The 27,995-nt window shown below is 36.3% G+C and overlaps 1 protein-coding gene across 3 annotated transcripts in view; it reads right to left on the bottom strand.

Annotated features, from left to right (window-relative positions):
* FBXO15 (F-box protein 15) overlaps positions 1–27,995 on the bottom strand; it is an 88,382-nt gene that overhangs the window by 48,535 nt on the left and 11,852 nt on the right. For all 3 annotated transcript variants that reach the window (XM_036752345.1, XM_036752353.1, XM_036752358.1), the window contains exons 3-4: positions 19,633–19,737; positions 8,537–8,779 (exon numbers count right to left, since the gene is read on the bottom strand). In XM_036752345.1, the coding sequence (XP_036608240.1) occupies positions 8,537–8,779; positions 19,633–19,737 (348 nt within the window). The remainder of the gene's footprint in view (positions 1–8,536; positions 8,780–19,632; positions 19,738–27,995) is intronic.

The following is a 27,995-nucleotide window of genomic DNA, read 5'->3' as shown; positions in this document are numbered from 1 at the left end:
TACTAGAGAAAGTTAAAAAGTGCTTGCCACTTCCTTCTTCAGATCACTTTACAAATGAGGAACTGAAGCAAACAGGGTTAAGTAACTTGCCCAGGGTTACACAGCTAATAAGTGTCTGAGGCCAGATTTGAACTCAGGAAGATGGCTGTTCCTGACTCCAGGCCTGTGCTCTATCCACATACCACCTACCTGCCTTGGTCTATACCTAGTTTCTGGCAAACTGTTTTCCAGTTTTCCCAGAACTTAAAAGCTTGGATCTTTGGATTCTCTAGGTATATCATCATCTCATCTGTAAAGAGTGATAGTTGTTTTCTCAATGCCTATTCTAATTCCTTCAATTTCTTTTTCTTCTCTTATTGCTATAGCTGGCATTTCTAGTACAATATTGAATAACAGTGGTAATAGATATCCTTGCTTCATTACTGAAGGCTTCAAATTTATCCCTATTACAGATAATGCTGGCCAATGATTTTAGATAGATATTACTTATCTTTTAAGGAAAGTTTCATTTATTCCTATATTTTCTAGCATTTTTAATTTGAATGTTTTGATTATGTCCAAAGCTTTTGCTGCTTCTACCGAGATAATTATAGATTTCTGCTGGCTTTGTTATTGATATGGTCAATTATACTGATAGTGTTCTTAATACTGAACCAGCCCTGCATTTCTGGTATAAACCCCATCTGGTCATAGTATATGAACCTGGTGATATCTATTGCTGTAATCTTTTTGCTAGTATTTTATTTAAAATTTTTGCATCAATATTCATTAAGGAAATTGATTTATGGAATTCTTTCTGTTTTTCCTCTTCCTGGTTTATGCATCAGCATCACATCTATGTCATAAAAGAAATCTGCCACAACTCCATTCTTTGCCTATTTTCTTAAATAGTTTATATAATATTGGAATTAATAAATGTTTGGTAGAATTCACTTGTAAATCCATCTAATCCTGGGGATTGTTTCTTAGGGAACTCGTTGATGGCTTATTCAATTACTTTTTCTACGATAGGGTTATTTAAGTATTCTATTTCTTCTTCTGTTAGTCTGGACAATTTATGTTTTTGTAAATATTCATCAATTTCACTTAGATTGTTAAATTTATTGGCATACAATTGGGGAAAATTGCTTCTAAGAATTGGTTTAATTTCTTCTTCGTTGGTGGCGAATTCACACTTTTCATTTTTGATACCACTAATTTGGTTTTATTTTTTTAATCAAATTAACCAATGGATTATCTGCTTTACCAGACTTCTTCATAAAACCAGCTCCTAATTTTATTAGTTCAATGACTTTCTTACTTTCTCTTTTTTAATATTTTTGGTTACATTGAGTTACATATATATGTGTATGAAACTATACAATACATAGTTTCATATGTCAGTTCTAAGGATGTGGACAGAATCTTCCTTCATAGGTCCTTTGTGGTTGATTTGAATATTAACATAACTCAGATTAGTCAATCACATTTACTCTTTGAACACTATTGCTGTTGTTATTGAGAACATTCTCTTGGTTCTGCTCATTTCAACCTTCATTTTTTCATGCAATCTTTCCACGTTTTCTTAAAATCAAACTCATAATTTTTTACAGTACAGTAGTATTCCACCACAATAATATACCACAATTTACTTACCTATCCCCCAACTGAAGGGTATACCCTCAATTTCCAGTTCTTTACCACCAAAAAGAGAGCTGCTATAGAACATATATATTTGTTTGTTTGTTTTCTTTATCTCTTATCACCTTGGGAAACAGACCCTAATAATGGTATTGTTGGGCCAAAAGGTATACAGTTTTATAACTCTTTGGGCATAATTCCAGATTGCTCTCCAAAATGGTTAGAGTAATTCACAGTTCCACCAAGAGTGTATTAGTGTCCCAATTTTTCCACACACCCTTGAACATTTGTCATTTTCCCCATCATTTTAGCCCATCTGATAGGTGTGAGATGGTATCTCAAAGTTGTTTTAATTTGCATTTCTCTAATCAATAATGACTTAGAGCATTTTTTCATATCACTATATGTTTGATTTTTTTCTTCCAAAAGCTGCCTGTTCATATCAACTGGGCAATGATTCTATTCTTATAAATTTGACAAAGTTCTCTATATATGTGGGACATGAGGCCTTTATCCAAGAAATTATCTATAAAAATTTTTCCCAATTTTCTCCTTCTTTCTAAACTTGGCAACATTGATTTAATGTAATCAAAATTATCCATTTTACAGTTCACGATGCTATCTCATTTATCAGAAATTCTTCTATACATAAATTAGATAAGTATCATGTTCCACATTCTTCTAATTTACTTATGATATCTCCCTTTATGTCTGGATCATATATCCACTTTGACCTTCTGGTAAATGGTGTCATATACTGGTCTGTATCTAATTTCTGCCGGACTCTTTTCCAATTTTCCCAACAATGTATACCAAATAGTGAATTTTTATCCCAAATACTTAAATCTTTACTTTTATCAAACATAAGGTTACTATAATCGTTTACGACTGTGTATTGTATAGCTGCTACTGTACTCCATTGATCCATCATTCCATCTCTTAGGCAGTACCAGATAGCTTTGATAAGATCTGGCAATGCTAAACCTTCAGTTTTTTTCAATAATTCCTTTGATATTCTTGACCTTTTGTTCTTCCAAATGAACTCTGGTCATCTTTTTTTTTAGCTCAATAATTTCTGGTTAATTTAATTTAGATGAAACTGAATAAGTGGATTATTTAGGCAGATTGTCATTTATTATACTGGCTCGGCCCACTTGTGAACAATATTTCTCCAATTATTTAAATCTGATTTTATTTGTGTAAAAAGTATTTTTAAATTATATTTATAGTTCCTCAGTATACTCACAAGTATTTTATATTGTCCATGGTTATTTTAAATAAACTATCTCTTCTTGAGAGTTGTATTGGTGATATGTAGAAATTCTGATGATTTAAGTGGGTTTATTTTATATACTGATACTTTGCTAAAAATTACTGTTTCAACTAGCTTTTAGTTGAATGTCTAGGATTTTCCAAGTATACTATCATATGGTCTACAAAAAGAGAGTTTTATTACCTTATTACCCATTCTGATACCTTCAATTTATTTTTCTTCTCATTTCTATGCCTTGTAATTCTAGGACAATACTGTATAATATTGGCAATAATAAGCATCCCTGTTTCACTCCTTATCCTACTGGAAAAGCCTGAAATTTATTCTCATTACAGATAATGCTTGCTGATGGTTTTAGGTAGAGTTTTTATTTTAAGGAATAATCCATTTATACCTGTTTTCAAGTGTTTTTAATAGGGGTGTTGTATTTTGTCAAAAGCTTTTTCTGCATCTTTTGATATAATCATGAAACTTTTCTTATCAATATAATCGATTACATTGTTTTTCCTTATACTGAACCAGCCTTGCATTCCTGATATAAATCCTACTTGGTCATAATATATAATATTTGTAATATGGTGTTGTAGATTCCTAGCTAGTATTTTATTCAGAATTTTTGCATCCGTATTTATTATTAAAATTGGTCTGTAATTTGTTTTTGTTCTTCCTGGATTAGATTTCAGCACCATATTTCTTTCATAATAAGAGTTTGGCAGGACTCCTTTGCTACCTATTATTCTAAATTATTTAACATTGGAATCGGTTGATCTTTAAATGCTTGGTAGAATTCACCTGTAAATCCATGTGGTTTTGATGCCTTTTTCTTAGGAAGCTTATAGCCTGTTTTATTTCTTTTCCTGAAATAGATTTATTTAGATATTCTATTTCCCCTTCTGTTAATCTGGGCAGTTTATGTTTTTATAAGTATTCTCCCATTTCACTTAAATTGCTAAATTTATTTGCATATAATTGGGCAAAATAACTCCTAATAACTGCTTTAATTTCTTCTTCATTGGTGGTGAATTCACCCTTTTCATTTTTTGTATTAGTGATTTCATTCTCTTTTTTTAAAATCATATTGTTTAATGGTTTATCTATTTTATTAGTTTTTTTTTCATAAAACCAACTCCTAATTTTATTAATTTAATGGAGTTTTTATTTCAATTTCATTAATCTCTCCTTTGATTTTTCAGGATTTCCAATTTGGTTTAATTTGTTTTCCCTGGTTTTTTTAGTTGCATGCCCAATCCACTGATCTGCTTTCTGTATCTTATTGATGTAAGCATTTGAAGATATCAATTTTCCCCTAAGCATTGCTTTGGCTGCATCCCAGAAATTTTGCTATGTTGCTCACTGTCATTCTCTCTAACGAAATTACTAATTGTTTCTATGATTTGTTCTTTGACCCACCCATTCTTTAGGATTAGAATACTTAGTTGTGAATTAATTTTAATCTATGTTTCCATAGTCCTTTACTTAATATAATTTTTGTTGCATTATGGTCTCAAAAGAATGCATTTAATATTTTTCTACAAGTTTTTATAACCTCATACATAGTTAATTTTTGTAAAGGTGCCATGTAGAGTTGGAAAAAAAAAAGTATATTCCTTTCCATTCCCATTCAATTTTCTCCAGAGCTCTATTATATTTAACTTTTCTAAAATTCTATTCGTCCTCCTTAATTTCTTTCTTATTTTATGGTTAGATAGTTCTGAGTGGAGAAAGCTGAGGCCCTCCAGTAGTATGGTTTCACTATTTACTCCTCTAACTCATTTAACTTCTTTTAAAATTTGGATACTATGCCATTTGGTGCACATGTCTAGCATTGGATACTTCATTATCCATAGATAATGAAGTTATGGTACCTTTTAGCAAAACGTAGCTCTCTCTACTCTTTTAATTCAATCTATTTCTGCTTTTGCTTTGCCTCAAATCATGATTGTGATCTTCTGAGGTTTTTTTAAACCTCAGCTGAAACATAATAGATTCTGCTCTAGCCCCTATTCATACTATGTGTCTCTCCGTTTCAAATGTGCTTCTTGTAAACAACATATTGTTGGATTCTGGTTTTTAATACTTTCTGAAATCTGGTTAGTTCATCCCATTCACATTTGCAGTTATGATTACTAACTCTCTATTTCTCTCCATCCTATTCTCCAGGCTTATTTTTGCCTCTTTTTACCCTGTCCCTCCTCAAGTCTATTTCACTTCTTATCACTGCCTCCCTTAATCTGCCTTCCCTTCTGTCAGCTCTCTCTCTTCTTTTATTCCCTTCCCCTCCTACTTCTGTCAGGTAAGAGATTTCTATACCCATCTGAGTATGTGTGTTATTTCCTCTTTGAGCCAATTCTGAAGAGTAAGGTTCAAGCATTGTCTGTTGCCACCACCACACCATCCTCTCTATAAAAGCTCTTCCTTTTACACTTCTATGTGAGATAATTTTCCCCATTTTACCTCTCTCCCCCTTCTCCCAGTGCATCCCTCTTTCTCACCCCTTAATTTTTTTAAAAATCATCCCATCATAATCAACTCACATCCATCCCCGCTGTTCATATATATTATTTTAACTGACCTAATAATGAGCAGGTTCTTAAGAATTACAAGTCTCATCTTCCCATGTAGGAATGTAAACAGTTTAATCTTTTTGAATCCTTTATGATTTCTCTTTCATGTTTACATTTTTTTATGCTTCTCTTCTTTTATGCTTCTCTTTATAGTTGAAAGTCAATTTTTCTATTCAGTGCTGGTCTTTTCATCAAGAATGCTTGAATGCTTGAATGTGTGTCTTGTATTTCATTAAATATATGTGTATATATGCTTATACATACATATACATATATACATATATATATATATTTCCCCTGAAAGATTATACTGAGTTTTGCTGGGTAAATAATTCTTGGTTGTAATCCTAGCTCCTTTGCCTTACAGAATATCATATTCTAAGCCCTCTGATACTTTAATGTAGAAGCTGCTAAATCTTGTGTCATCCTGACTATGGCTCCACAATATCTGAATTGTTTCTTTCTGACTGCTTACAATATTTTCTCCTTGATCTGGTAGTTCTAGAATTGGTCTACATCTTGAAATTTTCATTTGAGGATCTCTTTTAGGAAATGATCAACAGATTCTTTCAATTTCTATTTCACCCTGTGGTTCTAGAACATCAGGGCAGTTTTCCTTGATAATTTCTTGAAATATGATGTTTAGATCCTTTTTTAAATTGGGGCTTTCAAGTAGTCCAATAATTCTTAAATTCTCTCTCCTTGATCTATTTTCCAGGTCACTTGTTCTGCCAATGACATATTTCAAAATTTTGTTTTATTTTTTCCTTGATGTCCATGAAACCATTAACTTCCACTTGCCCACTTGTATTTTTTAACAGTATTATTTTCTTCAACAAGCTTTTGAAACTTTTTTCCCATTTGATCATCTATTTTTTAAGGGGTTCTCTTCAGTGGATTTCTGTAGTTCTTTTACTGTTTGGTCAATTCTGTTTTTTAAGGTGTTATTTTCTTCAGTATTTTTTGTGTGCCTCTTTTACCAAGCTGTTAATTCTCTTTTCATAATTTTCTCGCACCACCCTCATTTCTTTTCTCAACTTTTCCTCTATCTCTCTGATTTTTAAAACCCCTTTGGTGCTCTTCCAGAAATTTTTATTGGGCGTGTGTACAAGTCACATTTTTCTTTGAGAATTTGCTTGTACCTGTTTTAACATCTTGTCTTCTGAATTTGTGTCTTGTTCTTCCCAATCCTCAATGTAACTTTTGTGGTCAGGGTCTTTTTTTGTTGTTTGCTAAATTTTTCCAGCCTATTTTTCTGACTTATAACTTCATGTTACAGTTGGGTCTCTATTCCCAGGGTGGAGGAGGCATTGTCCCAATCTTCAGGTTTTTCATGATGCTTTGGTTTCAGAGCTAATTCTGAGTGTCTGTGAGGTTTCAGTATATTCGAGGTAGTACGATCTTGGCTTGTGCTCTGGTCTTTACCCAGGAAGGGACCTTGTTTCCTGTAGCCACAAGTGCTGGCACTCCTGTTTCCAACAAGCTAAAATTAAAGTTCCTAAGATTTGCTTAGCTAAAAATGCATATTCATCAATTCTTTTCTTCTTTGATTTAACACATTTCTTGGAGGTAAGTAATATGACTCCTTTAGTTCTCTGTATTATTTCTACATCATACTCATTATTAACCCATAAAGGGTTGATCTGGAGAATTTTCTAATCATCTCATTAACTTATAGAGTAATGAAACCTTTGTTTCAAACCCTTGTTTCAAACCTTTGATTATCCACACATCCCCCTATGGACATGGATATGGACACCTGTTAGCACCTTTTTAATCAGACAAAAGACTACTCCTAAGCCTCAATGACTTTCAGATGAAATAGCTGCTTTTAAGATGCCCCTTGGTGTGTTCCAGGAGAAGGAATTCAGTAAAATGGCCTATGACGATCTGTTTGGTTTAAACAATTTGAACCTTTTTGTGTCACGGACCCCCTTTTGGCAGTCTGATGAAGCCTGTGTTTATAAATACATAAAACAAAATACATAGGATTACTAAGGAAACCAATTATATTCAAATATAATTATCATCAAAATACTAAAAGTTCTAAGTTCACAGAACCCTCTCTGAAATCTATCCACAGAACCCTGTGAGGTCCATGAAACTCAGATTAAAAACCCCTGGTACAGACAGAGTTGGAAACACTCAAGTACTGTGGAATTACACGAGTTCCCACCAGGGAAAAGTGTGCTGACTACCTTTGGGCTACCTACTGTGAGTGCTCTGTGTTCAAGGTATGAGTAATGAACTTCTACCCCCATGTGAGTTACGCATATGTTTCTTTAAAAGGTACTGAGACCATCCTCAAGATTTGGTTTTGTGAGAGGACTATGGGTTCAAGCTGTTTCCTTATGACCATGGCAAAAAAAAAAAAAAAAAAAAAGCCAAGTTTCAGGCACTCTTCCTGATTCTTGGTTGATGGACCAACTGAATCAATGTGAACTGACTTTAATATCTTTGTTGAATATCCTTCTCCTGCTATGGCTAATTAAATCTCCTTTTAACTTTTAACTGACCTACAAACATCTCATTTGTTCTAATATCCAACCTAAACTACCAAAAATCTAGCCTGAGTCAGGACCAGCCCAGAACGCTGTGGTTTTTTAATATGTTCATGGGATCCTGTGAGTCCTGTACACCTTCTGCATTTCTGTGGAATGAAATAAAGGATGTCCTCTATCTTATATGCATTTGTTACTTTAAATATTTGTATGGGATCTAGGGACCCATCCGCATCTATAGAAAGCGATAAATGAACTATACCTAAACTATATTTGGAGATTTCTCAGAATAAACTTTGGGGTGAGTTATAAGAAGCCAGAAACAGACACTGAAATTTTGGTATGGCCCCCAAGACCAGATCCAGTTCATGTAAACTCAGAGATTTGGGCATCCTGAGCCATGGGTTATAGCTTAAAGAACAACATTTTGCTAATATCTCTACAAAACATCTGATCAGCTTAAGTTAAATACTCTTTGCACTTACATAGTATATCACCAATCTTAAATCAACCATTAAACATTCAAACTCATACTATGGGAGAGAACTGTGATCCTCACTCTGTAATTTGTTGCTTACCTCAGGGCTTCTTTGGTCTTCACTGGCAGACCTGTGTATGGATTTACAGGTTTGAGAAGCTGAGTTACAGCTGTTTTTCCAGCTGCTATTTGTTTCACAATATATTTTTTCTTCCAGTATCCAGTTTCTTTGTCATGAAGTGATGTATGGCTCAAAGATACAGCTGTCTTTTCTACTGCATTCATTTCCCAGTTTGATCTCTTAGGTGAAAAAGAGGCGGAGTAGATTCTGAACCAAATAAAACTGGGGAAAATTAAAGAAAATAAATGTTAAGTTCCCTTTTCCTATTAGTAGTGGAAAGCAAGCAAGGAAACACTTTGACACTCAAAATGATTATTGAGAGCCAAGGACAAACCCACAATAACTGAGTCACCTATGACATTGATCAGGTTATTAATTTCAGACCTAAAAAGGTTCTTAGATACCTTCTGGCCCAACCCCCTCATTTTGTAGTTAAGAAAACTAAGGCCTAGAGAGAAGTGACTTGCCTAAGGTCACTGACACAAGCATAATAGTGGAAAAGCCAGGATTTTAACTCAGTTCCTTTTATTCCAAATCCAGTACTCTTTCCACTAAACCACAATTAAATCCTCCAATGAATGAGCAAGAATTCATTAAAGTAGGGCTTCTAAAACTTTTTCCACTTGCAACCCCTCCATGACCCACAGTTTAAGAAGTGCTGCATCAAACCCTTTTCCTCAAGAAGCTTACATTTAACAGGAAGTCATGTTCATATATAGATATACAAAACATATATACAAATGAAATACAAGGTAATCTTGAAGGGGAAAAATAGTACCTGGGAGTACCACAAAAGGCCTCCTATAGTAGGTAATTCTTGACATGAATATTGAAGGACAGTAAGAATTCCAAGAGACAGAAGTTAGGAAAGAGTGTTTCCAGCATGGGGAAAGATCAGTGCAAAGGCACAGAGATGAGGGATGGCACATTATGTACAAGGAACAACCAGTAGAATAGCATGACCGGAATGTGCAGAATGTGGAGCGGAGGGGCATCTAAGTAGACTGGAAAAGTAGGCAGAGGCAACGTTGTGAAGAATTTTAAATGCCAAACACAGAAGTTTATATTTGATCCTAGAGAAAATGTGGAGCCGCAAGAGCTTACTGAGTAGGGTGGTGACATGCTCAGACCTGTACCTTAGCAAAATAACTTCAACAATCGTGTGGAGGAGGGACTGGACGAAGGAAGAGACCTGAAGTAGGAAGACCAAATTGGAAGCTGTTGCAATTGTCCCAGTAGAGGTGAAAGGCAGCCCTGAATAATAGCTAGAGCACTGGATTCAAAGTCAGAACAAGCTAGGTTTGAATTGTACCTCTGATACTAACTTCTCTGAGCTTCAGACAACTTTCCAAAACATGTTGCCTACCTTAGCAATAAGTTGCAATCTACACAGGTGGAAGGACTTCCCACACTGATGAAATCATAGATCACAACCTGATTAAAGGCAGAAAAAATGTTAAAAGAAATTGAAACTCTGCATTAAAAAAAAAAGTAACTTCAATATGTAGACAATGATAAATTCATAGAACCTCACTTTTCTTAGTATCAATGTTGGTTATGGCAATGGATTTTCCTATAATATATAAGGATATAAATTATCACAATATCGAAGGAAAAAGAACTGTTGGTTTGTACTGAAGATGTAAAGGAAAAAAGCAGAGGAACTCAAAAACAAAGAAAATTTTTTTGGAGTGAGGGAGAAGGGTACCGTTTCTGCTTTACTGTGGGGACTTTGGAGAAATTTTCTGTGCTTTAACTAAAAAGGGAAAATAGTCTAGATTACAAATATTTTTTAAATCAAGTGCAGTCTTTAAACACTGGAGGTACTCAATAAATGTTTAATTGAGTTGAATCATAAACTGCTACCTGTTTGTTTTTTCTGGTATGGAAACTCTCTCCAGCAATTCAAGCAACTCACCTGTATCTTAGCATCTTCAGAAAATTTCCTGCAGTAATGAGAGTCTAAGTGATTCTTCCATGATTCCATAACATGTTTCAAAAGCAAGACTTAAACCCAGATTGCAAAATTTGTCTTCTATCATACTTTACCTCTACTTCCTTAAAATGATTTCTAAAAGCTTAATAATCTCCCACCTGGCTGAACTCTTGTACACTTTGATCAGGCCCCCCCAAAATCTCATCATTCCACAAGATCACACAAACTTTGAAACTCATGCCTCCACAGCACTCACTGCCCTTGGGGTTCCTCTATCCCTCTAATTGGAGAGGGTAGAAAGTGGCCAGTTGAGAGCTCTCCCCAGATCCTCCATTTAAGGAGGGCACCCAGAGCAACCATCTCATCCTTTTATACCCAGCTGTAATCCTCTGGACTGTCATCACGTCCCTGAGCCAAGTATTCTACTCCCCCAAAACCTGGCTTTTCAGCTTCCTTTTATGTATTTTCTTCCCCAATTAGATCATGAGCATCTTTAAGGCAGGGACTGCCTATTGCCTTTCTTTTGTATTCTCAATGCTTAGCACAATTCCTGGCACACAGGAGGCACTTAATTATATTTATTATTTACATTTATTTATATATATAATAAATTACATTTATTAACTTACTGGCTATGAAACAGGAAACTACAGTGTCAGATCATTGTAATTCCCACAGACTAAAAAAGTAAATGGATAGGTTTTCATCCTCCTAACCAGCCCTCAAAGGTCTAGGAGCAAACCATACAGTAGCAATACAATCCATTTATTACTATTTATTAGTAACAAGGGGTTTAGTAAATTGCTTGCTCAAAATCTCAGGAAAGAGACTAAGTCTATGTAGGTTTCAGAGTTACAAAATGTTAGAATTTGACTTCTCTTGATCCCATGACCTTGAGATTCACAAAAGAGCTCAAAAAAAAAGCAACAAAATGACAACAGAACAACAAAAATGGCAAAAGACAACTAGACAAAATTAAGAGGAAAAATTACAATCTGTGAGTTCAGGAATCCTTTTTATTTTCTGCAATTTCTTTTCTAAAGATGAATCTACCTGGCAATGTGGAATCATCCAAAGTCCCCAAAATACAACATGTTTAGTTTACCATAATAAAATGTGACATCTTTTACACCCAATCTTTAATCTACTTCTCACAATCTGGCAAAAACTGAGAATGAAAAGACCACTTTAAAGTTCAACAGTATTCATCTACATTTGTAAGAATAATTTAAAAGTATTTAAAAGTAAACATGTAATTATGCCTGAATAAAAATGTATGCTTAAAGTACTATAAATTAAAATAAATTCAACAAGCCTATCAATTGTGTACTGTGTGCCAAGCACTTTGCTAGAGGTTAAGGACACAAAGACAGAAATGAAAACAGTCCTTACCCTCAAGGAACAATCATTTTGTGACCAAACCAAGTTTTTCATAATACAGTTGTTGTTTTTAAGGGTAAAAAACATCCATCTTTTATCTCTACTTCCTCCACAAAAATTTCACTCCCATGGATAGCCATGATTCTAAGCTCCAGAAAGCTAAGCCATCTGTAACACTTCGAGCATGGTTGTTGTTTAGTCATTTTTCCTGTTGTGTCTGTCCAACTCTTCATAACTCCATTTGGAGTTTTCTTGGCAAAGATACTGGAATGGTCTGCAATCGCCTTCTCCAGCTCATTTTACAGATGAGAAATTGAGGCAAACAGGGTTAAGTGACTTAAGTCACATAGTCAGTGTCTAAGGCCGAATTTGAACTTAGGAAAAGTAGTCTTCCTGACTCCAGGCTGGCACTCTATTGAGTATGCCCCCTTGAGCATGGTACCAGCAACAAATTACATCTGCTGTTTGAGGACCAACCTACCTTAACTCAGAAAGGCTCGTGATGTACAATAAGGCCATACACAATACGTATTAAATTTTTGGCCACGTGAAACAAAATTAAGATGGACAACAAACCCATGTCATCTGTAGCAACTTCATGCTGTATCAGTGGTAAAAAAGGGTGAAGAATGCTAAGAGTTATATATACATCCTCAGAAAGTCTAAAAATATTCGTTTAACTATTGGTACTCTTTAATACATGATCTTTGTTCAATAACCAACAACTTAATTCTCTACTTGAGGAAATGAACCAAATACATATTAGCATTCCATACATGAAAATAGATGATATGAAGAAGTGGGCTCTAAATGGAAGAATGGACTATGGAGATAAATCTGATCAACATCCCACCAAGTATCAAGGTCAGGAGAGGAATAAGGCAGAAGGAAACCTTTGCTCACTTAAGTGTTCATCAGCATTATGAGAAATGTCCTGCATAAAATCTAAACTGAAGAAGTATTTCCTATCAATTGTTTTCCAAATGCTCCTATAAGTACACTGGGCTAATTATATCAAGCCCCAGAATATCAAAAGGCCTTTATGGTGAAAACCATAGTTATTTAAAAAGGATTGGCCCACCTAGCCATACTAGAAAAATAAAGTAGATGAATGAATGAAGAAGTATTAAGTACTTATTGTATGCCAAGCCATATGGCTTACCATGTGCTGGGTATACACAAACAGAAAAATTGAGACAGTCCTTGCTCTCAAGGAACTCATATTCTAATTGAGAGAAAACAAAATATATAAGAGGATTCAGCTGCAAAGCAGCTGATGGTCCTTTGGGTTCAAAAGCAGGGCAAATTCCATACCCAAGGTCTCTCAATGTATCAGCAGGATAGATGGTAAGTCTGGACATAGAAAGGGAACTAGAGTGACCTAATCCCATGAATAGAGGAAGCTGGACCTAAAGATCAGAATATAGCAGGCACTCCAGACTCCCTCCTCCTTGGAAGTAGAGATGAGGTGTCAACATCAAGTAAAAGAAAGGGAAAATTGGTAGTAAAGGTTGAGGAAAAGGGAAGAGAAGAAATGCACATTGTCCAAATTAAAGCATGCAACTGGAAAGATTACATTGCATTATACTATATGCATTCATGGACATATGTGCATAACTATTATGTGCTATCATGATATATTAACAAAGTACAACACTTGAATGTGCAAAAAACTCTCTAAAATATTAAGATAGAAGGCTCATTTTTTAAACTAATAAAAGGCATGTATTTAAAAACAAAAGCTAGGAGTAATTTTAATAGGAAACACTGGCATCTGAAAGGAAGCAATGGAGGGGGGGAGTAGAAATGAAGGAAAACAACACTTCAAAGCACTTAGCAAAATATTTGATACTGGTTTAAAATCAGAAAAGTAGTTCAATTAAACAGATGTGATAAGTAAAAATAAAAAAGTAACTGAACTCAATAGTCACATATTTGCCTAAACACAAGAATGAATTACTTAGAGAAATTCCCACGTGATTAAAAACTGCTGAGAAAATTCTCAGTTCACACATTTTTTGCTGAAGCTTAGTTTGCCAAATCTTAAGCATAACCTTGCTGGCATGTTAAATGAATGCAACTGTCTGGTAAATTTGAACATTCCAAGGAATGTTACTGGACAACTGTGCTCATTTCATATGGAAGCGAAGTTATGCTTAAGATTCAGCAAGCTAGGCTTCACAATGTGAACCAAAAATTACCAGAAGGGCAGGCTGGTTTTCAAAGAAGCAGAGGAATTAGAGACCAAATTGCCAACATTCACTGGATTATGGAGAAAGCCAGTGAGAGTTCAAGAAAAACATCTACTTCTGCTTCCCTGACTACAATAAAGCCTTTGACTATGGGGATCACAAAAAAAGTGGCAAGTCCTAAAACAGGGAGGAGTACCAAATCACCTTACTTGTCTCCAGAAGGCTGTATGCAGGCCAAGAAGCAAGTTAGAATGAAACATGGAATAACTGATTGGTTTAAGATTAGAAAAGGAATATAACAAAGCTGTATATTATCACCTTATTTAACATATATGCAGAGTATATCATGCAAAATGCTAGGTTGGATGGATCAAAAGCCAGGATTAAGATTGCCAGGAGAAACAGCAATAATCTCAGATATGCAGACGATAACCAGTGAAGAGGAATTAAGAAGCCTCTTGAGGTCCATGGAGTCACCAAGAGTCAGATAAGACTGAATGACTGAACAACAACAAGGTGGGAAAATTGGACAGGAGTTTAGGGGAAGTTAGGTTTAGACCAACATTTTATGCTATAAGCTCAAAATGGATCTTCATTTTGAATATAAAAGGTTACACCACAAAGAATGAGGAGAGAATAAAATCAAATAGCTTTAGCAACTCTGGCAAGAAGGAAAATTCTTAACAAGGGACAGAAGATATCACAAGATAAAAAATAGTTGCACGAAAACCGAAAAGCTTTTGCACAAACAAAATCAATGCAGCAAAAATAAGAAAGGAAATTTAATTTAGAAAAAAATCTTTGCATAAAATCTCTTTGTTAGGGCTGCGACCCCAAAATTTAGAGAGAATTAACAAAAATATATATAAAGCAGAAACATTCCCCCATTAGATAACTGTTCATGGAAATGAAACAGTTCCCCCAAGAACTAAAATCTAACTATAAGATATACTGCTCCAAATCACTAATAATTAAGAAACGAAAATCAAATCAAAACAACCCTGAGTTTTTACCTCACAACCAGCAAATCTGAAAAGATATGGAAAGTTAGTGTTGAAAGGTCTATCAGATGACTAGCTCACTATAAAACTGAATTTGTTCAACCATTCTGAAAAGCAATCCAGAACCATGCTCAAAAAATGATTAATATATCCACGCCATTTGACCCAGTGATCCCACTGTTAAGTATATATACCCCAGGGAATTCAAAAGCAAAAAGAGAAGGGGGGGAGGGGAAGGAAAGAAGGAAGGAGGGGGAGAAGAGGGAGGAGAGCAGAGAGAGAGAGAGAGAGAGTGCAAGCGCTACTTTAGCTTCAGCTACTCCATCTGATGATCAAGGCACAGAGAAACTTCAATTAATACCAACTTACACTGCACAATACTTTAAAGCTTCCCATGCTGTGAGGTAGTGATTACAGATAGTATTATTCTCATTTTTCCAGATAAGGAAACTGAGGCTCATAGAAATTAAGTGATCTGCCTACCCAAGTCCCTTGGTTTCAAGGTTCCTATCTTCAGAAGTATTGCCTGAAATACAGCTTGAAGATTAAAGAGAAGACACGCTACTAAAAAATGATTACCTAGGTGCTGAGATGCCTTCTAAAAATCTATTCCTTTGCGTTAGGTATTACCCTCCTCAAGCAGACCTCCTTCAAAATGCAAATAATCTAAGATGGATTGTTACATTAAAGTCAGCTTAGAGTGAATTTACTAATTAATTCACCTTACTTCCTGAATGGAATGCCCAGGATAGTAAAAAGACAAGATACGCCAGAGGAGGAGAGTGAAGGTTGGGGTGTGAAAAGTATGGGGGAAAAATATTTCATCTAGCCATGCCAGTAATCCCTTCGGCTGGAGGAGGCTAAACCTGTTGGGTCTCTGGAACTCAGGAGTTTTGACTGAAACAGGGCTAAAGCTGACCAAGTGATCCCATTAATTTTGGTACCAATATGGTGAGCCTTTAGGAGTAGCTGCCTAAGCAGGGGCAAACCTTGCAAGTAAAAGCTTCTGTGTATGTGGGTGGATATGGCAGTGGCTGCTGTACTTCAACCTGGATGACACAGGGAGACCCAGTTTAAAATAAAATAAAATAAGATAAATTTCATCCATTTCACAGAATTGTGGAAGACCAAGGGAAGATCTATACCAGGCCTGCACAACTCTTGGCTCACCAAAGGATTTTGGGTGACCTTCAAAAAACGTAGAGGATGTAAAAGAAAGTAAAGATGTAAGGAGTGCTTTGTCCATGCCCTGCTTAACCCGCTTTCCACTAGTCATTACTGTGCCCGTCATGTAACTTGCCAGGTAGGTTGCCACTGCATACTCTCTCCTGTTTGTCATGTGACCTGCAGCAACCAACCATCGTCAGTCTGTCTAGTCTGAGGAATGATTTCATGATAAATAAAAATCTTAAGTAATAAGTGTAATTAACTGACATTAATTTAAATTTCCCTTTTTTAATATGGTTTATTTGCAAAATAGTTTAATCATTAATTATACCTTTACTCAGAAAACGAGCCACTAAAAACCTATCCGCAGCTTGAAGGAGTTTAGCCTATTTTAATTTTGGCCCCTACCTACTACCAAGTTGTGCAGCTCTGATCCATACTAATCTAAAGGTCAAACCCAGATAGATGTTACTTTTTAAAAATGTAAAGTTTAAAAAAACTTAAAACTATTCCTAACATCAAGTATTCTTTTAATGATTTAACTTTTTTCATGGAATCTTACCACTGGCAATAACCTTAGAGGCTATTCATTTGGTCTACTTATATACCTTAGAGAGGAAAAAAAATGTTAAAGATTCAAGTTGGTCAAGCCTTTGGTGTACTGAGGCTTATTCCACAGAAGTTCACAAAAGGTGTTGTAGATTTTTAATGTACGCTTGTGTTTCAAATTGATACCTCACCCAAAGTAAAACATCTCTATAAAATATACATTAAGCTTTGTTTTGGAAAAGTAGTTTTAAAATATCAATACGATATTTTATTATGGTACACAGTACCTTTTCTTCCCTCTCTAGGCACTTCTTAGAAACATCCACTGAATTGCTTGATTCAGCTTATCAACTAAATTCTTACAAACACTATGAAATATGACTATTCATCTTCTTAACTATGCTAAAAAAACTGCACATAGATTTTTAAAGCAAGATATGAATGCAAAGAATTGAAATCATTCCAAGAGCTTCCTACGGCATTAGCCACTATTTGGTTTTAGGGTATTTGCTTTTATACTAGTTGTTCTTTAACTTTCACAGAAATGACAAATGTATTTGCAAAGGAAGGAAAATAAGATTCCCTATCTCCTCAACTTATACAATAACAACTGAAGTTGTTACCTGTAAGCAAGTTTTAATACATAAATAAGATAATTTAAACCCTATGATTTTTTGATGAGGCATCAAACTCTCTGATTGGGTCAAGAAAGGAAACTGTGTGTATAAACAAGCTAGATAACTCTTCTAGGTACTTTAAACAGCTAGGTGAAATGTCAACACTTTAATAGTTCAAAGACAGGGTAACACAGAGAAGGGCGCCAGAAGAAGAATCAAACCAGAGAGGAAACTGGTAATTCCCGTTGAACTTGAGGATAAGGGAAATGGAGAGGAATGTATTTATTCCCTTCCCCAAACGGCTATGTTGGACAGACTGCACAAGTAGGAGAGAAAGAATCTATTTGGGAGCAAAGAAAGTACACTGTGGACAGGCAGATGTAGAGAAATAGTCACCACCCATGGCGTACAACCCCTAGTGTCAGGGAGAAGCACCAGCTATGGACTGAAAATAGGAGATGTTAGCAGTGTTACTGAGTTACTAATCCCACCCCGACCCCTTATTGTACACATGTGCTTCACTATAGGTAAATTCTAAATTTGAGTCCACTCACTTGTTGAGTCCACGGATGTGTGTATATGTGTGGAAGTGTGCACCCCAAACTTTTAAGGGGAATGTTCTAACTATGCCACCTTAATAAATGTTGTTGCTAACAAAGTTAATTAAGTTTGCTGACTTGTTAACTGGAAGGGCACTGGTAATAGGAACAGTACCCATAGGATCAGCAATAAAAGCCATCCCTTTTGGGACCCATCCTTCAATTGCAAGTAGGTAGAGTTGTCTCACAGGAACGTTAAATATAATTCTGACTTTCCAATCAGAGGAATGAAATTTAAATCCCAGTTCTGCTACTTATTACCTGCATGGTCTTGGATAAGTTATTTAACCTCTCTAAGCTTGTTTCCTCATCTGTAAAATGAGATGTGAAATAATTTTTTAAAATGAAAAATAAACCCCCTGTCAAAAAAAAAAAAAAGAGGAGAGAAAGGACTCCCTGCAAAAAAGAAGGAAGGGACTTCCTGCTCAATAAACTCTAGTAGCTACCTATTACCTCCCGGATCAAAGAATCCTTTGCTTGATGTTCAGGGCCTTTCAGAGCCTGGCCCTTTTCCATCTTTCCAGTCTTCTTACACCTTATGGGCCTGCCTGCCCCCCACCCCTACCACCATGTATTCTGCCATCTAGTGACACTGGCCTCCTTGCTGTTCCATTAACAAGACTCTTCATCTCTCCTTTTTGCTGGCTGTCCCTCCTCATCTCCCTCTTCTGACTTCCTTTAAGTCCCAGCCAAAATCCTACATTCGAAAGGAAACTTTTCTCAATTTCTCTAAATTCTAGTACCTTCCTCCATTGATTATTTCTTAATTCATCCTGCATGTAACTTTTTTGTACGTAGTAGTTTGTATGCTGTCTCCCTCTACAGATAGTGAACTCTCTGAAGGCAGAGAATGTCTTTTGCCTTTCTTTGTATCCCTAGTGCTTGGTGAAGTACCTGGTACATAGTAGGCTCTTTATAAATGCTTATTGACTGATTTGCAAAAAAAAAAAAAAGGTATGCACCTCTTTTTGTGATGTCAAAGAACTTAAACTAAGGGAGTACCTATTAATTAGGAAGGGCTGAATAAATTAAGATACGTGAACATAATGGAGTATTACTGTGCCATAAAATTTTATTCCAGTCTAATTCGTTAAATTGTATGCTCTTTGAAGGCCAAAAAAAAAAAAAAAAAGGAAAAGAAAACTACAAAGGCAATAGGTCTTCTCACTCTAACTCTCCCTACTCCAATATGTCCCTTATACCAGGGGATCTTATGACATGCATATGAAAATATGTAAGATACTTTTTACTTTCCGGCAATTATGACTTTGCTCAAGCTTTCTGCTATGTGGAATACCTTTTCTAAGTTTATCAGACCCTAACAGCCATTCTTTAAATTCAAATGCTACCCTTCTCCTCCCCCCCACCCCCCATCCCCCACCACGAAGCCTTCCTTCGTGCCTCTAGGAATGACATTCCTCTCATCACCTTGGATGTCACAGATGTCTGTTTCATGTCTCTAAACCCTTACTTCTTATTGTGTATCATGGATACCTGTGTCCTACCCCTAATTAAAGTGATCATGATTCTAAAGTTTACGGACCCAAGACCCAAGATCTAGCACAAGGCCCTTTATACATAATAGGTGATTAATAAAAGATTACAACATTGAATTGTTATGATTTTCTCCTTACTTGTCATTGGCCAAAGAATAGAAGCGCTTGTTCACACAGCCAATACACAAAAGGGTAACAGCATCCAAGTAAGAAAATATCTTCAGTAGGATCTCAGAGGGCATACTGAGGAAAAAGTAGACAGGAAAAAAATATTAGTTTTTAATCTGCAAATTGGCTTTCTCAGCTAAAGAAACTAAGAATAGTTCCCACCAACTGTAAATGAATGCAAAATTCAAGGAGAGGGAGAAGGAGCAAACATTATCAAGATCCTACTAAGTGCTAGACACTAGGCTGAGAACTTTACAGATATTATCTCATTTGATCATCACAACAACCTTGGGAGGCAGATGTTATTATTATTCCTATTTTATAGTTGCTCACACAGACAGAAGTTAAGTAATTTACCCAGAGTCACAGATATAGTAATGGGCAGCTAGGTGGTGAAGTGGATAGAGTACCAATCCTGGAATCAGAAGGACCTGAGTTGAAATTTGGCCTCAGATACTTACTAGCTGTGTGATCCTGGGCAAATCGCTTAACCTTGTTTGCCTCAGTTTCCTCATCTGTAAAATGATCTGGAGAAGGAAATGGCAAATCACTCCAGTATCTTTGCCAAGAAAATCCCAAATGGGGTCACAGAGAGTTGGACACAACTGAAAAGACTCAACTATAATACAAATTTGAACTCAGGTCCTCCTGACTCCAAGCCCAGTTTATAACCTTGCATGAATTCTGCATAAGTGCTATCTACTGTACCAACTAGCTGCCTTTAAAATAATTACCCTTCTTTCCTCATGAACTTTTCAATAATCCAATAAAGTGACCTAAAAGCATAACCAAAAAAAAAAAACCTAGTTGTGTTTTCCACAAACAAGACTCCAACTTTTATTTCCAGGCCTTTGCAGAAACTCTCCTCATGTACTTCTTCCTTAACTCTTCCCTAATTTCCTTCAAAGCTCAGCTCAAGTATCATCTTCTACATGGGACTTTTCCTCATCCCTACCCCAGACACTTATATCTTCTCCAAAGAAAATCATATTGTATTTAAACATTAATTTTGTACGAATGTATGCTTATACATGTTGTCTCCCCTAATTTACTCCTTAAAGGCAATTTCACTTTTTTTCTTTTAATTCCCAGCATTTAGCACAGTGTCTAGCATACATAGGTTCTTAATAAATATCCACTGACTGGTTTTGGCACATTTTAATCAGTACAATTTAGTAACTATCTCAGAGGATTTCAGAGACTCTCACAAGAAGGGTATCAGTTTATATCAGCATTCATGGGATCATAAACTGGAAAATAGAACCTTGACTAATATGAAGAAAACTATTTTTTAAAGCCTACCAGAAAATGGTTGAATATTTTCCCAATTTATTTGAAATCATACTAGTTACAATCAGAGATTACAGACTTACCATTTGACCATCCTTACCTTTCCTACATTTATCCATTTTTCATTCAGTCCTCCTCAAGAGTATCCCCCAAACCTTTCAGATTACTTTCTTGGTGCTTAGGAAATCAGTTTCCTACCGGATTTTCTGGACGGTTTAAGCATTCGTTTGGCTAAGGCAACCAGCTGGGCCTAATGTTCTCCCAAGGTCCCTTCCAGATGGATAGATCCTAGGATTCTATACATTACAATTGTATGATGGCCTGTGGGGAGTTCCTGACATTGAGGGCCATAGGAACAGGTTAAGTAAACCTTAAACAGAAGGATAAGTACAAAGTGGAAAAGACAAAACTACCAGACAACATGAACTCTGACCAACATAAAAGGATTACCCGAATCACACATCTGCCTCCCTATTGTGATTCAAAAGGAGAAAATGTGTGTTTTCCTAAACCTTAATTACGAAAAAATACTGATCAACTATCTTACAGGAATATGCTAGTCTGAGGTTTTGTTTTGCTTTTTTTTTTCTTTTTAAAGTATAGGCTCGGAATATACAATCAATGCAGGATGTTTTCACAGGACATCTAAGACGGAAAGAACCTGAGAAGCCATTGTCAGGGACTTTTCTCAACCAAGAGGATTGTAACTTCTTTGTAGAGGGTATCCATTAGAGGGAGTATAATACCTGTCAGTCAAAGATAGGAGGACAAACTGAAAGCAAAAAAAAAATGTATTAGCATGCTAAGGAAACTGATGATTGCAGCTTCAATCTCCTAATGCACAGATTTTTATATTTTAGATTTTTATAACTTTCTAGGCTTCCTTAGAGTACACAGCAAATCAGCAGCATTCTTTGGAAACTTAGGACTGAGAAGTAATACTTTTTACAAGAAAGGGAGGGAGAATCAAACAAGGTGGAAAAGAGGGACTTCTGGAGGAATATGTTATGCAGCTGGCAGGGTTTGTTATCAGACTGAGACGATACTCCCTGTTCCAAGACAGGAAACAAGAAAAGGTAAACAAATACTTTTACAGTTGTGAAAGGAGTCCTTCTAGACAAAACTTCAGGAATGAGATAACCATTTACATAAAATTGTAGGTGTCTCTTGTGTAAGGACAAATAATTAAAGCAGTGGATGATACTAACCACTTTATAGTATACCAACAATTTTATTTCTCCTTACTTTCCACTATTATGCCACCAGGTAGTTGGGGAATTTCTACACTGTTAGTCCACCAAGACATCATGAGTGATTGTGGTTCCAATTTCCTCCCTGCTCTAGTCCTATTCATAACTGCATCAGTACTATCCTCTGCCCAAAAATCTTCAAAGGTTCTTTACAGATTATTGAGGCAAGTTAAAAGTTCTTCTCCCTGCCTGGGATTCAAGACTGTCAATAATCTAGAACCATGCTAAACTGTTCCCCTCAAGATCTACACTCTGGCCAAAATGAACATACCACTATTCATATTACATATCCTATACCTTAGTACCTTTATCCCTTTGCTCATTCCGTTTGCTTTGAATGGCATGTAGATGATCTGGGCGGCCAAAGATTAAGCCAACAAAGGACAAGATCTGGCAAGCTCTACCAGCTAGAAGAGTTTCAAGTAACAATCTGGCGACAGGTTAGATACCTGTCATCCAAGAACCAACCTAGTTAAAAATTCACTGATGCCTATCACCAGGTTGAACAAAGAGTGATGGATTTTTCAACCATGACAAATCTCACAGTCCCACAACAAAACCACATTTCCTGGAAGTACTGAAGCATTTTTCTCAATGTGCACTAGAATAAGTACTCCTATCTAATAACAAAGCAGGAAAAGCTGTACTTTTGGTCACTGTTGCTGACCTGTGATTTATTGCACTGGTAGAATAACTGGTAGTGAGGAAATTCCCTCTATCAGTGTATATCAGCGACTATTTGGCAATTTATTTCTTATAGGGTCATCTGGTGCCCTGACTTGCCCAGTCACATAGCCAGTATGTGTCAGTCAGGACTTAAATTTAGGTCTCCCTCAAGGTTCTAAGTACCTCCCCATTGAGCCAAAATACCATGTATTTACTTTGTATAGATGTGTATGTGAGTATGCTGTTTACCACTAATAAAACAGAAGCTCCCTAAGGTCAAAGACTGTTACATTTTTGTTTTTTGTAATTCCAGAACCTAGCACAGTGCTTGCCATGTAGTAGACATCTAGAAATATAACTGTTGACTAATAAGACTGCTGACTTCAAAGCCCACATTCTAGTCACCATATGCCACATTTACTCTCATCAGTGAGCTAACAGCTATTATTGCTGTTACAGAAAGCTATTATAGAAAGTTCTGTCTTGGCTTTTCAGAGAGATTCACTTTCCTTAGGAATTGTTTAAACTTTCATTAGATTGAACCTCGATGACTGGAGAAAATAAGCTAGATTCTCTTCCTGTGAGAAGCTACAGTGAATGATAGGAAATAGTATTTTTTTCCATCACTGTAGGAAAAATATACATATTTATATAAATGTATATATATTAACACATGTACATACACATATGCACCAATGTACATTTAACCTATCAATATTTCAATGGAACGGTGATTTCATTAATATGGGTCCTCCTCCAACAGTTTACAGACTGGGTCTATCCCAACCACACTTTCTTATTCTATGCAATTCTGGTTTATATCCTTGCATGAATTCTGCGTAAGTGATATACCCAACACACATCTAGTCATCCCTTCCTCTAGGTCTTTTAAAATTCTATAGGTACCAGTGCAATGCTGGCTATTCATCAGTGTTGTCCCTCAGTCTCTGAAATTATCTTGCATGTTCCTATTTACATATGCTCTTCCCATCATCAATTTAAAGTCCATAAAGGCTAGGACTCATTTTAGTTTTTCTTTGTATCCTTAGTACTTAGCATGCTGCCTGAAACACAAACACTTGATAAACTGATTTGTTATATATTTTCTGCACGCTATTTATCATGCCATTTTTTGCACCTAAATCTTCAATGGTAATATGCTGCAAGATTGCTTATGACCACAGTGTGTGTGTCCATTACCATTTGGCTCACATACCATTCTGATACTTTGGATATTATGGTGCTCCATGTATTGAGCACTGACAGAAGAGTACAGTTAAAAAGAGTGTGTTTTGCATCAGGAAGTATCTTGAGATTAATGAAAACTGTTACAGTATTTCTCCTACGCAATTGTGCCCACATTTTCTTCTTATTCAATTTTTATTCCTGTTCATTGTTCATTTGCAGTCATTGTCTAACAGGGAAAGGAATGGACAGAATAAGTATTTATATAGTGTTACTACATGCCAGGCACTGTTCTCAGCATTTTACAAATCTTCTCTCATTTAATCAATTCTATCAAATAGAGATATATTTGCAGACAAACATATAGGATTTCCTACTCAATTGCGTATTATAACCAGAACAATTTAATTTTTGTTGGGGTTTTTTCCCCTTTCTGGATGGTTCAACATCGAATGGTTGTAAATATCACTGAAGAGGTCCTATTGTATTGTGTGGCTTGATATTTTTTGGTGGCATTATTTTCAATCAATTGATACATTCTTCTCATTGAGATATCATATAAATTTATCATCAATGCTTTTACAGTTATGTCACCTAAAGCACAAATTTCTTCTATATATAACTGGTCTGGTCCAACAGCTTTTACCAATTCTTGTCCTCTTAAGTGTCATTTCCACTTCTCAAACAGTACATTAAGTTTCAAATTCACCTGTGACAATTCCATTGCTAAGTCACTACAGAAATGTTGACAAATCTGTTACATTTTCCATCTGTTTGTTCTCTCCTTCCAAGTTTAATCTGAAAATGTTCTTCAGATAGTCTGGCTTGGTTGGATCTAACACTAAACTTCCTAAAAATTTATTGTCCTTCCACTGTTTTTTCATTATTTTGTGAGATATTACAATCTTGCAAGATTCTCCATAATATTTTACAAATGACTTAATACTATAAACTAGTTTTGCCTTTGGCTAACATGTCTCTGCTTGGCAAAATCAAGTATTTGCTTGTTGTAGCAGTTTGTGGGTTCTTTCAGTATCCTAAAGCAACTTGCTGTCTTCCAGTTTTGTTTATAACAGAAATGCCTAATTTTGTAACTCAATTTCTCCCATAGCATATCATCTCATTTGTTGACATATCAAAAGAACCAACAATTAATTAAATATTTATAGTTTTTATAATGGGTTCTTCTTAGTGCTCTCCTCTTTCCCTTTTTCTGACATTAGAAATGCAGAAAAGTTCTAAACAGAACTGATGATCATTTTTCTTCATTCCCTGACTTGCCAAGGCCAATTTCATTACCTAGTGGGTCTATTAATGATAAGTATCTCCATACTTACAGAGGTACTGGTACTCAAACAGAGCCTTCTCATTTTAATACAAACTACAAGACCTTAAATTCCACTAGCACAGCCTTCAAGATTTCAGGATCACTTCCACACCACAAAGAAGCACAGAGAAGGTCTCTTTAGGAAATATTGAATGCATTTAGTTGTTTTTTTTAATCAACATGATTCAAAGAAGTTTGGAAGCTAATCTGAAACAAAGAAAACTCTTTGAAAAAGAAGTAAATAGAATTATTTAGTACCATCATTAAATAATTCTAACTACAATTCAGTAGAAAATCCTTATATAACTCATCTCATAAGACACAGATCACTAACTTTACTAAAAATGTTCTAATATATTTATTTTTTCTGGGTAACAATATTTTATTAATAAAGCCAGCCCGTTCATTAATAAAAGCTTGGTCATTTGGTCATCTCTCTTAGACCAAACAACCTTCATAGTGGTGGGCTCACCCTTTAAAAGAGGTGTTCCTGAGGGTGACAATCAACTCTGACTGGTTAACAATTAATGAGAGAATGAATATTATAATGAAAGGGTGGGCTATATTACAATGAGGATCTTGGGGTACACGACTTCAGTCACCCAGATCTTGGTCAAAGAGACTTCTCAATTTCCATGTTGCCTCTCTGACAAAAGAGAGAATCAACACTTACCAGACCTATCTAAGCAAACACAAAGAGCAGGAATGTACCCATTAGCCCAAACTTAGAACTTCTTTTACTTTCTTTGACTAGATCTTAGCCATCCTAGCTGGGTAAGTATTTCAGAAAAATTTCCGGGGGCAGAGCCAAGATGGCAGCTGGAAAGCAGGGACTTGCTTAAGCTCTCCCCCAAATCCCTCCAAACACCTGTAAAAAATGGCTCTGAACAAATTCTAGAGTTGCGGAACCAACGAAATAGCAGAGGGAAACAGGTCTCCAGCCCAGGAGAGCCTGGATGGTGGCCAGGAAGGGTCTATCGCACGGTGCTGGGAGCAGAGCACAGCCCAGCATGGGCCACCTCAGGACAGACCAGATCTGGAGTCAGCCAGCCTGAACAGGCCTTGGGGTCATGAATCAGTGAGCTGTGGCAGTTACCAGACTTCTCAACCCACAAACACCAAAGAGCAGGTTAGAGGGAAACTGCAGAATCGAGTTCAGAGTGGTCCAGCTACCAGCCCTGGGGGTAGCAGAGGTGGTGCTGCGGTGGCAGTGGCAACAGCAGGAAACTTCTGAGGCTGCTTCCAGAGCTACAGCATCAGCTGCTTCCCATATCCCTGGCTCACATGGCGGGAGGAATCTAGCAGCGGATCAGAGCAGGAGTGCAAGGACCGCTTTGTGGGCCCAAAGGCAGATTCCCTGGCTGTGCCCTGCTTGGATCTGGATTGCGCTCCTGGTTGGTGGTTCTTGGGGGAGGAGGAGCACTGCTGTGACAGAGCCTGGAGTGATGGTGGAGTAGAAGTAGCTCTGAAAACAGCAGTGCTTGGACCCTAAAGCTTGGGACAAAGTACTCTCTACTCTACAAGCAGTCATATCCTGACAAAAAGCTCAAGGGTCAAGTAGTTGGCTGGGAACATGAACAGGCAGCGAAAACAAACTCAGACTCAAACACAGACTCAAACTCAAACTCTAGATTCCTTTTTTGGTGACAAAGAAGATCTAAACATACAGCCAGAAGAAGTCAACAAAGTCAAAGAGCCTACATCAAAAGCCTCCAAGAAAAATATGAATTGGTCTCAGGACATGGAAGAGCTCAAAAAGGATTTGAAAAAGCAAGTTAAGAGCAGTAGAGGAAAAATCGGGAAGAGAAATGATTGTGATGCAAGAAAACCATGAAAAACAAGTCAAGGACTTGGTAAAGGAGACCCAAAAAAATACTGAAGAAAACAACACCTTAAAGAATAGCCTAGCCCAAATGTCAAAAGAGCTCCAAAAAGCCAATGAGGAGAAGAATGCCTTGAAAGGCAGAATTACCCAAATGGAAAAGGAGGTCCAAAAGACCACTGAAGAAAATATCACCCTAAAAATTAGATTGTAGCAAGTAGAAGCTAGTGAACTTATAAGAAATCAAGATATTATAAAACAGAACCAAAGGAATGAAAAAAATGGAAGACAATGCGAAACATCTCACTGGAAAAACCACTGACTAGGAGAACAGAGCCAGGAGAGAGAATTTTAAAATTACTGGACTACCTGAAAGCCATGATCAAAAAAAGAGACATCATCTTTCAAAAAATTATCAAGGAAAACTGCCCTGATGTTCTAGAACCAGAGGGTACAATAGAAATTGAATGAATCCACCAATCGCCTCTTGAAAAAGATCCCAAAAAGAAAACTCTTAGGAATATTGTTGCCAAATTCCAGAGTTTCCAGGTCAAGGAGAAAATAATGCAAGCAGCCAGAAAAAAAACATCTGAGTATTGTGGAAACACAATCAGGATAACACAAGATCTAGCAACTTCTACATTAAGGGATCAAAGGGCTTGGAATATGATATTCAGAGGCCAAAGGAGCTAGGATTAAAACCAAGAATCACCTACCCAGCAAAATTGAGTATCATGCTCCAAGGCAAAATATGGACGTTCAATAAAATAGAGGACTTTCAAGCTTTCTCAAT

The sequence above is a fragment of the Trichosurus vulpecula genome, chromosome 1, assembly GCF_011100635.1.
Source record: "Trichosurus vulpecula isolate mTriVul1 chromosome 1, mTriVul1.pri, whole genome shotgun sequence".
Lineage (NCBI taxonomy): Eukaryota > Metazoa > Chordata > Mammalia > Diprotodontia > Phalangeridae > Trichosurus > Trichosurus vulpecula.
This window is presented reverse-complemented; position numbering and strand designations above follow the sequence as displayed.